Below are 13,142 nucleotides of genomic sequence, written 5' to 3' on the forward strand. Positions count from 1 at the left end.
TCGTAAGGCCGTTTGGTCCGGAGGCTGTGGACCCGGAGGCCCGGGGGCATTGGCCGGCAGCGGGGCACCCACTCCGCGGTCTCCACCGGGCGGGACCCGGGTCCAGAGCTCCGGCGTAGCGGGCGACCTGGAAGGAGGGAGCAGAGCCCAGAGGACATGACTGGGTGGAAACTGAAACCGCCAGGTGCGAACTTTCCCCAAAATCATCTGTGGTTGAAATCAGCAATCACCTGTAATATTTCCCCTGTGACAATACCATTGAGTAAATATCTATAACCAGTGCCTCCTCACTGCAGCAGTCCCGCGTGCGCCTACCTGGGTTCCAAGTCTCTGGAACCTCGTGGCCCACAACAGATCTGGCGAGCCCACCCAGTGACTGTCCCCAGGGCTCCAGGTCCCATTTTTCCTTACTTCTTTACCTCCATATATTCACCTGTTGCAGGTTGGAAACCATGAAAAGTCATGTGTGAAAGGCTCCCCCACCCCTGCCTGCATCCACTCTCATTGGCCACATGCCCAGGACAAAACTTTATTGGATTCTTCTCATCTTTTCAGGGAGTCTTTATGCCATTTCAAACTCATATTAATACATATTCTTAATTCAGACTTGGATATTTTTGACCCTTGATGAGCCCTGTCACCCTGTTCTCCAGGAAGCTTGTACTAGTTACCCCTCTCTCTATAGTGGATGTTTCACCATCCTCTGCTCCAGCTGGATCTTCACAATCACAGACAAGAGGGTCGCCAGCATTGCCATCCCGTGACATGAGACGCTTTAAAGGTGCATTAATTTGCACAGCAATTCTGTGTCTGGAAATCTGTTCCACACAATTGAATTGAGACTCATGGAAGCACAGTTTCTGCAGCATTTCGTTTCTGTAAAAGTAACTGACTGGAGACCATCTGGATCTTCATACATAGACACTGGTTACATTTGTTGTGATGCAGTCTTTCTTTGCAATATCATGCAGAGATAAAAAGGAAAAGAATCTGTATATGCAGATCTTGGAAGATCTTCAAAGTGTGTTATTTTGAGATAGAATCTGCATGCAGCAGAGTGCCTATGGGCTTATGTTTATTTCAAAAACCAGCACTGATAGGTGTACACATCTCTATTTTTAGTAAGGAAAACAGTATTTCCATAACTTATTGACAGTCTGCTTGTCCGTTTTAGGAAAAATCAATGTAGCTGAAAAGCCATGGTTGCAGGAATTGGTCATCAACCGCCAAGATTCTACACAGTCCTACACATCCTCCCAGCTGAGGTTGCCGGAGGAACAGGATGTAGAATGCAGTCGCGTTTCAGAGACGAACCTAAAGTCAAACTGGACCAGGTGTCTGGTCTTGATCTCTGCCTCTTCACCCAACCGCCACCTGGTCAGGCAGTGACCCTGGAGGGGCTGGGATGATGCTGGGAGGGCAGTGAGGATGGGGAGCCAATGGTGGGAACATGGTGAACAGGGAGAGCAGAGACCCCACAGCAATGGGGGAGGAGCTGGTGTGATGCTGGTGTAGCAGGACAAGCGACAGACAAAACTCCTCAGACACCAGATTAAAGAAGGAAGTGGTTTTTTATTCGGCCGGGAGGATCGGCAGACTCACATCTTAAGAGTCAAGTTCCCAGAAAAAGAAATTCTTGGCCTTTTTAAAGGCTTATAACTTTAAGTGGTCCAAGTGAAAGGGTCGTGATAAATCGAGCAAGCGTGGGAAACGTGACTGGGGGCTACATGCATCAGCTAACAGAACAAAAAGTTTTACAATGCTTTTTTCATGCAGTGTCTGGAATTTATAGATAACACAAGTAGTTTAGGTCAGGGATTGATGTTACTATTATTACTTTTTTTAACTCCTAGGACCAGGTGGTGGTGCCAAGGTTGTCTGTCTATTTATGTCACTTTTGTTTCTTTCTAACTTTTTGCTTTCTCTCTTTCCTCCTCTTTTGTGAACTAGGCAAGGTGGGGGTAGGAGGGCAGCAGGAGTAGTAGTGGTCTCCTTCTTTAGTGGGAGGAGAGAAGACTAGCAGTAGCTGAATAAGAGAAAAACAATAAGCTTGTCCGATCTACAAGTGCATCTATGTAAAGGTAGGTTAAAGTAGAAACCATTCTCTGCCTTCTTGAGACTATGACTAACAGCCTGGAACGGTACCACTGGATGAAATAGCTCAGGAAATAAGCTCCTGAGCTTATTAAAATCTGAAGAATATTTACCTCCTGAAGATCCAAGTTGGAAATAGTTTAGAGGAAGGAACTCCAATAGCAAGAGAAACACAGAACATGTGACAAGAGAACCAAGGAGGACGAGTGATCAAAGAATCTGTTCCAGATTACTGTTGTCAACAAAAAGGGAAAATGTGGGCCAGGCGTGGTAGCTCACACCTGTAATCCTAGCACTTTGGGAGGTCGAGGTGGGTGGATTACCTGAGGTCAGAAGTTAGAGACCAGCCTGGTCAACATGGCGAAATTCTGTCTCTACTAAAAATACAAAAAATTAACTGGGTGTGGTGGCAGGTTCCTGTAATTCCAGGTACTCAGGAGGCTGAAGCAGGAGAATCACTTGAACCCAGGAGGTGGAGGTTGCAGTGAGCCGAGATCGTGCCACTGCACTCCAGCGTAGGCGACAGAGCGAGACTCCATCTCAAAAAAAAAAGGGTTGGTGGGGGGTGGGAAATGTGAACTTAGGATCACAGAAACAAGGAAGTGTTGCTAAGAATAACCGAGAATTATAGCTATGAAAGATATTAAGAAAATGGGGCTGGAGGTGGCACACAAAAGGGATAGGAAAATGTGCTGATACTTCTAAAATTAGGAATAAAACAAAACCATTAATACCAATAAATGTGATACATATTGATGTGAGTCATAGGTAAAGGGCAGCCACCCTGAGAAGAAAACTAGAATATATAACTTTTAAACCAACAGAAAAAACCTTCAGTATACTAAATGGAACACAGGTATGGAGGGCAAATACCAGCAATAAAAAATACAATAAATACATATGGACCAGGGAAAGTGGCTCACGCCTGTAATCCCTGCAATTTGGGAGGCCTAGGTGGGAAGATCGCTTGAGCTCGGGAGTTCAAGACCAGCCTGGGCAATATAGGCAGACCCCATCTCTGCAAACAAATATAGAAAATTAGCCCAGTGGGTGGCACATGCTTGTAGTCCTGGCTACTCAGAGGCTGAGGCAGTAAGATGGCCTGAGCCCAGGAGTTAGAGGCTACAGTGAGCTATGACCGCACCACTGCACTCCAGCCTGGACAACAGAGGGAGACCCCATATCTTAAAAAAAAAAAAAAAAAATGGCAGAGCTAAATCCTAAACAGTAATAACAATGAAGGTGAATTACTAAACTTATCACATAAATCACTGAAACTCCCAGGTTGGATTTTTAAATATTGAATAATATACATTGTTTTCAAAAGGCAATGATAAATGTAAAGATTAAAAATAAAATGTGCTGTATCTGCCAAGAAAGGCTACTTTTGTGTGTGTGTGTGTATTCGTTTCTTTCAGTGACTACAATATGCTTTATTGTTCTTGGAAAGGTCTCAGGGTTTGCTTTTAAATCAGGCTGCATGCTTTTCATCAGTTTCACATCGTTCTCCCCATGCCAGGCTGGCTCCAGCTAGCAATGCCACATTAAATTCCAGGGAGACCTTCAGAAACTTCCAGAAGCCTCCCCTCCTCCTGACCCCCATGTAGTCCAAGACCCCCTGTGTTTGCCCACAACCCCTGCTTAGGGTCCAGCCCTGGAACTCAACTACCCGACTCGACTCGGACCAGCCTGGCAGCAGGAGCAGAGGCTGGAGGCAAATGCCCAACTCTGCACCAATGCCTGTGCCACTGGGGACCTGAAGCCCAGGGCGTGACACATCCAGAGGAAGCAGAGGGCCCCATGTATGAGTCACCCAGGCCCTCAAGGCTGTCACAGCTCCATTGTCCCCACCCTGTCCACTTGCAACTCCAGGCCATGGGGCCGTAAATGCTTAGATCCTTGCTCCCTCTCAGATCCCACCCCTTCTTTTCTCCTTCTCTTTCCTCCTGGCCCCCTTATCTTTTCCCATTTCCATTTCCCACTTTCAGACTCATTCCTTCTTTGCTTAAAAGGCACGATTTTTGGCCAGGCACGGCGGCTCACATCTGTAATCCCAGCACTTTGGGAGGCTGAGGTGGGTTGACCATGAGATCAGGAGTTCGAGACCAGCCTGGCCAATGCAGTGAAACCCCATCTCTACTAAAAATACAAAAAATTAGCTGGGCATGGTGGCAGGCACCTGTAATCCCAGCTACTCAGAAAGCCGAGGCAGGAGAATTGCTTGAACCCAGGAGACAGAGGTTGCAGCAAGCCGAGATTGCACCACTGCACACCAGCCCAGGCGACAGTGCAAGAGTCTGTCTTAAAAAAAAAAAAAAAAAGGCAAGATTTTCCTGGCCCTTTTGCACTCTAGGCTCAATCAAACCTGAAGACAGCAGTTTGCTGTCCACCATTACACTATGTTTTCTAGAAGATTCTATCCTGATGAAGCACCCCCAGATTGGTTGAAAACCAAAATTACTTTTCCTTGGAAAATCTTTGTGGACACCCAGACTGGCATTCAAATTTCCATGTTGTGGTCCGGCACGGTGGCTCATGCCTGTAATTCCAGCACTTTTGGAGACTGAGGCAGGTGGATCACCTAAGGCCAGGAGTTCCAGCCCACCCTGTCCAACATGGTAAGACTCTGTCTCTACTAAAATTGCAAAAATTAGCTTGGCACAGTGGCAGGCGCCTGTAATCCCAGCTACTTAGGAGGCCGAGGCAGGAGAATTGCTTGAACCCAGGAGATGGAGGTTGCAGTGAGCTGAGATCGTCCCACTGCACTCCAGTCTGGGCCACAGCACGAGACTCTGTACCCTGCATCCCCACAAAAAATAAATAAATAAAAAACACTCAACAACCAAAAAAGGAAAACAGGGGAAAAAATATTACCAACTTGTGCCAGCCACAAGGTCTCCAACCTCGATGCTGCCACCTTCAGGCCCCTGGGGGTTACAACCTCCGCTCCAGCTCCCCTCTGCACCTGTGCTATTCCTCTAGTCCCATTCACTCCCACAACTGTCTCATTCATTCACTGGTTCACTCAGCCTCCAACCACCCTTAAATCATGTCAGGCTCACCAGGTGATGGAGAAAAAAATCCTCTGTGGGTCTGAAAAACACTCCTGAGTCCTGATGAATGGGCCTTGCTTTCATTTCCACCCCCTCACAGCACCCCCAGGACCATGAAGAGGCCTCGGCCTGGGATCAGAGTTCCAGGTCTCCTCAGGGTGGACCTGGCTTTTGCTGACTTCAGGGTGGGCCGCAGGGCTCACAACTGAAATAGGAGACCTGCCCTGGATCCTTAGCATGTGCAAGGACAGAGTTTCTTGTAGAATTTGTCATTTTCCACACGCGGACATCCATGCCCAGAAAGCTGAAGAACCTTGCACGGGAATATTCAGCCACAATATCAGCTGACTTCCATGTCTAAATACATGGTCTCTAGATTATGGCCATTACAGTCACCTTTGAGCCACTTCTGTCTCCATCCTGGGCTGGATCTTCTCACACACAGATCCCCGGACCACCAAGTGATGCCCCTCACAAATCTGAGAACTGCCCACTCCCATGTGTCTGTTGTCCCCCATACCACCCTCCATGTGGCCCCTCCTGCACAGAGGCTGTAGTGCATCAGGCCAGAATCTTCCAGGCTCCTGTGTCCCTGCTCAGTCACAGAGGCTGCTGCCATCCCATGTTTCTGTCCTGAAGCATAGACAGGTCCTGGGCTTTGTCCAGGCCTCCTCCCCTTTCCCACAGCCTCAGGACCCTGGGGATTGATGGTCACCAGGTGCAGCTTCTCAGCTTCTCCCCACATGAAGACTGTGTGGAGTGGGAGGTCTGTGTCTATTTTTCTCATTCAATGGGGAACTGGCTGAGTGGCTGGGGGCAGAGTGGGACTCAGGGGTTCTGCCCAGTCCTCACCCCAGGCTGAGCCCTCCCTTGCAGCCAGGTGCCACTGGGCCCCCCACTAACCTCTGGCTTCTGCCCACAGATCTAGATGGTTCCATGGTGACTGAGACGAGGATGCACTCACGTTGCCCCTTTGAGGATGGCTGCAGGGACCATCCAGGGACTGAGCAGAGGTGTGGGTGCAGCCATGGATTTGGGTGTGGTTGGCCACAGATGGGTGTGCAGCAAAGTGAGCCCCATCAAGACGTAGACCCCACCCTTGGCTTCTGCTCTCCATGGAAACACAACTGATCACATAAAGATTGATCACGGTAGGCCTTTAGGGCTTTCCTTTCTTTTTTTCCCCCAAGTCATAAAGGGATATAGAATATACTCAAAGACCTCCTCATGCTTTTAGTGGTGAGGCAAGGAAGGTCCGCTCCGGACTGGGAACCTGCTGCGCCCTGGACGGAGAGGGGCGGGGATTCTGCCCTGCAGGCGGAGGGAGGGCGGGTGTCGCTGGCGCAGGCGGTGACGGGAACACCGCCACCACTGAATATCCCCGTGCAAGTTTCTTCACCTTCCTGTGCATCAGTGTTTACACTGGGGTAATGATAAATGCTGTGTTGAAAAATCAACCCAAATGTCCATCTGTGACAGACTGGATTAAGAAAATGTGGCATATATACACCATGGAGTACTATGCAGCCATAAAAAAGGATGAGTTTGCGTCCTTTGTAGGGACATGGATGCAGCTGGAAACCATCATTCTTAGCAAACTATCACAAGAGAAAACCAAACACCGCATGTTCTCACTCATAGGTGGGAACTGAACAATGAGATCACTTGGACTGGGGAAGGGGAACATCACACACTGGGGCCTATCATGGGGAGGGGGGAGGAGGGAGGGATTGCATTGGGGAGTTATACATGATATAAATGACGAATTGATGGGTGCTGACGAGTTGATGGGTGCAGCACACCAACATGGCATAAGTATACATATGTAACAAACCTGCACGTTATGCACATGTACCCTAGAACTTAAAGTATAATAAAAAAAAAAAAAAGAAAAAGAAAAAAAAGAAAAATTAAAAGAGGAAGGAACTGTGTCCTGGTCCGGGCGGAACCCGCGCACGCCGCCACCAAGTCGCGGGGGCGGGGTGGACGGGGAGGGTTCGCCCGACCTGGCCGCTGTCAGACCAGGAGCCAGGGACAGGACGGAGTGGAGCGTTCCCCAAAGGAGGGCCGGCAAAGGTTTCCGGAGGATCCCAGCCTTGGACTGAGCGCAGCGGCGGGGCGGGGCGGGGTCCGACGGAGGGCAAGTCACCGGCCTGGGCGGAGCACCCTACAACCAATTGGCTTGGGGTTCTCTTTGCAACTCAACCGCAGGTCTCCGCTGCGACAGCGACTCCCGTGCCCTGCGCTGCAGATCCCCAATGGCAGAGGCCGCCAGCCCCGCGTTCCTTCTGTGCCTCCCGCTTCTGTTCCTGCTGTCCGGCTGGTTCCGGGCAGGGAGGGCCAGCGAGTTCAGGGATGGAGCCTAAGCCAGACGGGGGCCAAACCTGGACGACTGTGGACTGTTTGGACTAACGGAGGCAAGATGGTGCACTTCCGGGTTCTTCTTCACCAACTTTTCCCTTCCCGCGCGCGAAAATGCAGCCAGCGCCCAGGGAGGGTGCAGACCAACCCGGCATGCGCCAGATGACATCAATCCGAAGAGACCAAGATTCACCTGGTCGCACCTGCGGAACGCCGCCCCGACACGCCTGTGCCCTGCCTATTGCCCTCCCACTCCTAGAAAAGCCGCTCCGGACGGACCCCACGCGGGGCCTTCCTCAGTCCTCCACTCCTGTCGGGATGTCGGGACTGCAGGAACTCCCTCCAAGAGCCCCCACGGAGGGACTCTGTCGGCCTTCTTTGCCGGAGGCCAACAGACCTCTTCCCCACCCCTTAGGTGACCAAAATAAACTTGCAGTTTTGCTCCTACACTTGCCTACTGGCTGGTTCTTTTGTGCCCGCTCTGGTGGTCTTAGAAAAACAAATCATGGACTACAACGGGTTTCAGAGGAGGGGAAGGCTTCTGGAAGGACTGGCGCGATCTCCCCGGATTGCGTGCCCCCTCAGTTCCCCTCCCAGGCTCCTTTCCTCCGGTCCTGTCTGTGGCTACTGCTTGCCCCACAGGCCAGGAGGGGGACGGGGGTCAAAGAAGGCAGACAAGGAACCGCAGAAGGGTGGAGGGGCCAAAGAGCTTGCAGAGCCCAAGGTGGGGCGGGGATCCCTGGTGCAGACTCGCAGCCTCACTCACCCTCGGAAAGGAGAAACCAGAGCCCCCAGAACCCGAGCTGTGGTCAGGACAGAGGTGAAGGGGGTTCCACAGGGACGCGATCACTGACACCCCCACCAGCCACAGGCCTGCTCTGCTCTCACCGGCTCTCCACCACACAAACCCTACAGCACCCCCAGGGCTCCCTGCCCTGGAACTTCCCTCTGAGTTTTGCTGCAGACACTCACCCGCACCCAGGGGCTCACCAGACACTTCCCACCGCTCCCCTCAGCATTCACTTACACTACCCAGGTCACATCCATTCACTCTCCCTCTCAGCCCAGCCCTGTCACCCCACAGGCCTCCCTCACCTCCCCATCCAGGGCCCTTAGCACCTCCCCAACCAACTAGCGCCCTCTACCCTTCTCTCCAGCAAACACTCCCCACGCTTTCCACAGAACTTAGTGCAGGGGGGATGGGAAGGACCATTTCCCCCAGAATGACCCTGGGAGCGCCAGTGAGTAGAGGCGCCCACTACTTCCCTTGGGTCCCAGATCAGCCTGTTCTTCCTACTGGGGAGCCAACGTCATATAGAATAGTCACTATGCAGACAGGAGTCAGCAAACCCTTTCTAGAACTAAGGAAAGGCTGAAGGCACTTTGGTCCTTGCTGGCCATGGGTTCTCTGTGTCAAGTCCTGTCCCTTTGTGGAGCAGCAGCAGGAAATGGCAACCTGTTAATAAAAGGGAGACCAGATATGGACACCATCCTATGTCGCTGACCCCAGATGAAGGCACATGCTGTGTCCTGGCAATTGCTGCCCCATCCCCTAGGGTGTCATCTCCAAGTGGTGTAAGTTGAAGAGTCACAGATGTGTCCGACCCTGCCTGTGGCTTCTGGGTGGTGTGGATGTGATGGATGTGAGTGGAAGTTCTATGGTTCGGGGTGTACTGCCCCCCTCTTTTGCTGCTGGGTGGCATCAGTCGTCCTCCAGGACCATCAGGGACCCTCCCTGAAGCCTCAGGTGTGAGCTGAGGGTGAGGGGATGCAGCCATGTGGTGTCGTGGGGATCAGGACCAACTGCTTGTGTAGCTTCTTGGTTCCCTGTGGCCCTGCTCCTGGCCATCCCAGGAGAACCACCTGCGTCGTCTCACTGCTGGGCCTACCTTCCTAATGGGCAGCTCTGAGGCTACCTGGTGACTGCCCTCCCATTGCTGGAGGCTCATCTCCACCACGGCCCAGAACCATACCTGGAGCCACTTTAAATGAGCCTTGCTTCTGAGCACTAGGGGACCCTGTTGTGATTCTGTGGTTGGGAATTGCCATGAAATCCACATAACACCTTTTCCAACCACACATGTCTCTGGGATCTTAGGGACTCCAGGGTCAAATAGCTGTAGTGGCAGGTCCAGCAACACCCCTCATTCACAGAGTGTGTATGGCTACATTACAAGCTACAAGAGCAGAGTTAAGTAGTGACGGGGAGATCATATGACCAGCACAACCTCTAATAGTTACTACATTAGCTATAAACACTGTCCATTCCTGGTACGAATCCAGGAAATGTGAAATTACCATCAAATGGGTCCATGAACCCAGCATATCCCTCTAAGCTGGACCTGACACAGGTGTCCATCCATTACTTTGCCCCATTGCACTTCATGAGTAACAGGGAAGCAAGTTAATGCTTCAGATCCCTGGGAGGGGGTCGGATCACACACTATGTTCACTAAGAGTGTCTGGGTATTTGCTGTTTCATGGTGTACAGTTACCAGAGTGAATGCCCATCTGGTTCTGTGGGGGAGTCTGAAGCAGTCATTGCACTTGCTGTGGGGTCAAAGAGGCCCACCAGGGGCTCTGGGCTCTCCTTCTAGTAATGGACTCGATCTGAGATGTGGCTCAGTTCACAAAGCTGGGCAAAGGAGCTCGGTTATTTCCTGGGGTGACAACTTTCAGCCTCCAGGTCATCCATCCTTGCATTTTGTCTTTGTTTGTTGTAGTTATTTAAATCTAGCAGTATCCAGGTGGAGTCTCCATCTCTTTTGGATCTTGGACCACTTCCTTCTATGAGCCATGGGCATAGCTTTCTATGGCTGAGGTCCCCAGCTGGCATTGTGACTTCTCTAATTATTTCCATCATTGCACCCTCCTTCCTCTTGACAGTTGACGGCCTCCACTTGAGATCTGTTATTTCAGGATTTTCCATCCCCATTACTACTGGGAGCCCATTTCAGGAACAGCATTTCCTACCCCTGACCCCGGCCTTCAGCAACTGGCATCCCTGAGCTTCTTGACAATCAGCTGCCTTCTCTCAGGGCCTTCTTATATGCTGGGTAAACAGGAGTCCTCCAGGCATCCCTTGAGCCCAGAGGGTAGCCATTGCTCTGAATTTTCATACTGCAGTCACTCTAGCATCTGCACTTCTCTGAGCCTTTTGTTCTTTCCTCTACAACCTGCCATGTAAGAGATGGGCTTTCTGTTTCATGCAGTGTGGGTCATCCCTTTTTCCAAGGTTCCAAGGGCAACCTAGTAGCAGATGAGAAGCACATTCCAGGAACTTACCATGTCTTCTTTCCCATAATAAATAAACTCATCCTTATCCAATTTAGACTACACTGTACCCACTACATCATGCTGCAAAAACCTCAGGGTGCTCTCCTGCCTCCTGCAGTCCACCTGGGCCAGCTGAAGATCCTGCCATCTAGGTCCTTCCACCTGTAGCAGGCTTGCCACCTCCCTGGCAGGGTCCTGTGCTGATGGATGTGAGTATAGGCCTGGGAAGAGTGGGCAGATGGACATGTTGGCGACCCATGGTTCCTCCACAGGCAGAGGCCACCACCCAGGAAGAGAAATCTATGCTCTGCCAGCCCAGCCCTTCAGGAAACTCTCTTGTTGTCACAGTGTTTGGGGTCTTTCCCCCACCTCAAAATTCTCTGGTATGTTTTTTTTTTTTTTTTTTTTTCCATAGACACTCACTCTCTCTGGTATAACTTCACCATCATTCGTTTGCCCAGACATGGACAACAGTGGTGTGAGGTCCAAGGCCAGGTGGATCAGAAGAATTTCCTCTCCTATGACTGTGACAGTGACAAGGTCTTATCTATGGGTCACCTAGAAGAGCAGCTGGATGCCACAGATGCCTGGGGAAAACAATTGGAAATGCTGAGAGAGGTGGGACAGAGGCTCAGACTGGAACTGACTGACACTGAGCTGGAGGATTTCACACCCAGCGGTGAGTGGAGAAGACCAAGGACAGAAGGGAGCAGACTGTGGGCTCAGGGACTGCACTTTGTGTGGGGAGAATAAATTAGACATGGGACCTCCATGAAGCCCAGCAGCAAGGGCAGGACTTGGAGGAGACAACAGGACCAGATGAGAAGGGTCTCAGCATAGGAGGATGTGGGACAGGGAAGAGAATGTGTAAAGACCAGAGCTGATCTCTTTCTGATTGGGACAGGAGCCCTCACGCTGCAGGCCAGGATGTCTTGTGAGTATGAAACTGACAGACGCATCCCTGGATCTCAGCAGTTTGGCTTCGTCGGACAGAAGTTCCTCCTCTTTGACTCAAACAACAGAAAATGGACAGTGGTTCAGGCCAGAGCTAGGCAGATGAAAGAGAAATGGGAGGACAGTGGACTAACCATGTTCTTTCAGGTGTTCTCACTAGGAGACTGCAAGAGCTGGCTTAGGGACTTCCCGATGCACAGGAAGAAGAGGATGGAACCCATAGGTAACTGTCAGGGGAGCACTGGGAGCACCCTGGAGATGCCATCCAGTTACACCCTTGTCTGTGAGTGTCTGAGTATGGTGGGTGTGGGTGTATGGGTGTGAGTGGGTGTGAGTCTATGTGTGCGTGAGTGTGAGTGTGTGTGTGAATGTAAGAACGTGAACCCCTCATGGGGGGCTCCTCCTGGGGATGCCTGTGCTCTCCCATGCTCCTCTTCTGTCTCCCTCCTGACTCCTGTTCCTCACTGCACTTCCTTCTGCTCCACTCACTGTGGATTTATTGCCAACCTCGAAACTGTGGGCATCATTGTGTTTCTAGACCTTTCTCCTTAGATTTCCCTCCACCTAGGATTACTTTTCCTTTCCTCTCCCTTGGTCTCTTTCTGGAAATCCATCAAAACCACCTCAAATGCCAGCCCCGAGACTCTCCCCTCCCCAGCCCTGGGACATCACCTCCTCTTCTGCCAGAGCAGGAGGGTGGGCTGTACTGTCACCTTGCTTCCCTCAGTAGCTATGTGAGCTCCGTGAGGACAGGGACACCCCCTCTCCCTTCTTACCCCCAGGACCTGTCACAGCGGCTGCTCCACAGCAGGGGAGACAAATCCTCTGCCTTCCAGGATGACCTGGGGCAGCAGGAGCTGAGGAGGTGTCTCCTCAGATTTGGGGCATGGACAAGAGTTGTCACTCCGGTGTTTCCATTTCAGAACCACTCACCATGGCCCCAGGCACAGCCCATACCAAAGCCATGTCCACCAACCTCAGTCTCTGGAGCTGCCTCATCATTCTCTGCTTCATCCTCCCTGGCATCTGAGGAGAGTCCTTTAGAGTGACAGGTACTGTGGGCAAAACTGTGAGGGGAACAAGAGACAGATGGGTGAGGTGAGAGGAAGGGAGAGAATTCCCAGAGCCCCACCCCTCCCCATGGCCGGGACCTTCTCATCCTGACATGATACAGGTCAATGAGACCTGGTGTCACCTGTTGGCAATGACCTGGACAGCTCAACCTTGAATTCTGATGGATTCTCACTGTCAGAGGACAGAGGGAAAGGGAGGGGCCCGTACCAAAGCTCAGGGCCTATTGAGCTCGAGAGGGTTTAGCCAATTCAGGCCTGTTTCAGAGCAAGTTTCTATTCAGGAAGGGTAGTGGTGTGTGGCCTGCAAGCAGCAGGAACTCAGGCATGGGCA

General features: G+C 51.4%; 1 protein-coding gene across 1 annotated transcript; it reads left to right on the forward strand.

Moving 5' to 3' along the window:
• Positions 1 to 7,116: 7,116 nt before the first annotated feature.
• Positions 7,117 to 12,768, forward strand: LOC117097277 (UL16-binding protein 3-like). The gene is made up of 4 exons (XM_033235083.1): positions 7,117 to 7,490; positions 11,200 to 11,463; positions 11,689 to 11,961; positions 12,662 to 12,768. The coding sequence occupies exons 1-4, from the start codon at positions 7,406 to 7,408 to the stop codon at positions 12,766 to 12,768; spliced, it is 729 nt and encodes a 242-aa protein (XP_033090974.1). The 5' UTR covers positions 7,117 to 7,405.
• The last annotated feature ends 374 nt before the right edge of the window (positions 12,769 to 13,142 follow it).

The sequence above is a fragment of the Trachypithecus francoisi genome, unplaced genomic scaffold, assembly GCF_009764315.1.
Source record: "Trachypithecus francoisi isolate TF-2019V2 unplaced genomic scaffold, Tfra_2.0 Lachesis_group15, whole genome shotgun sequence".
NCBI classification, from domain to species: domain Eukaryota; kingdom Metazoa; phylum Chordata; class Mammalia; order Primates; family Cercopithecidae; genus Trachypithecus; species Trachypithecus francoisi.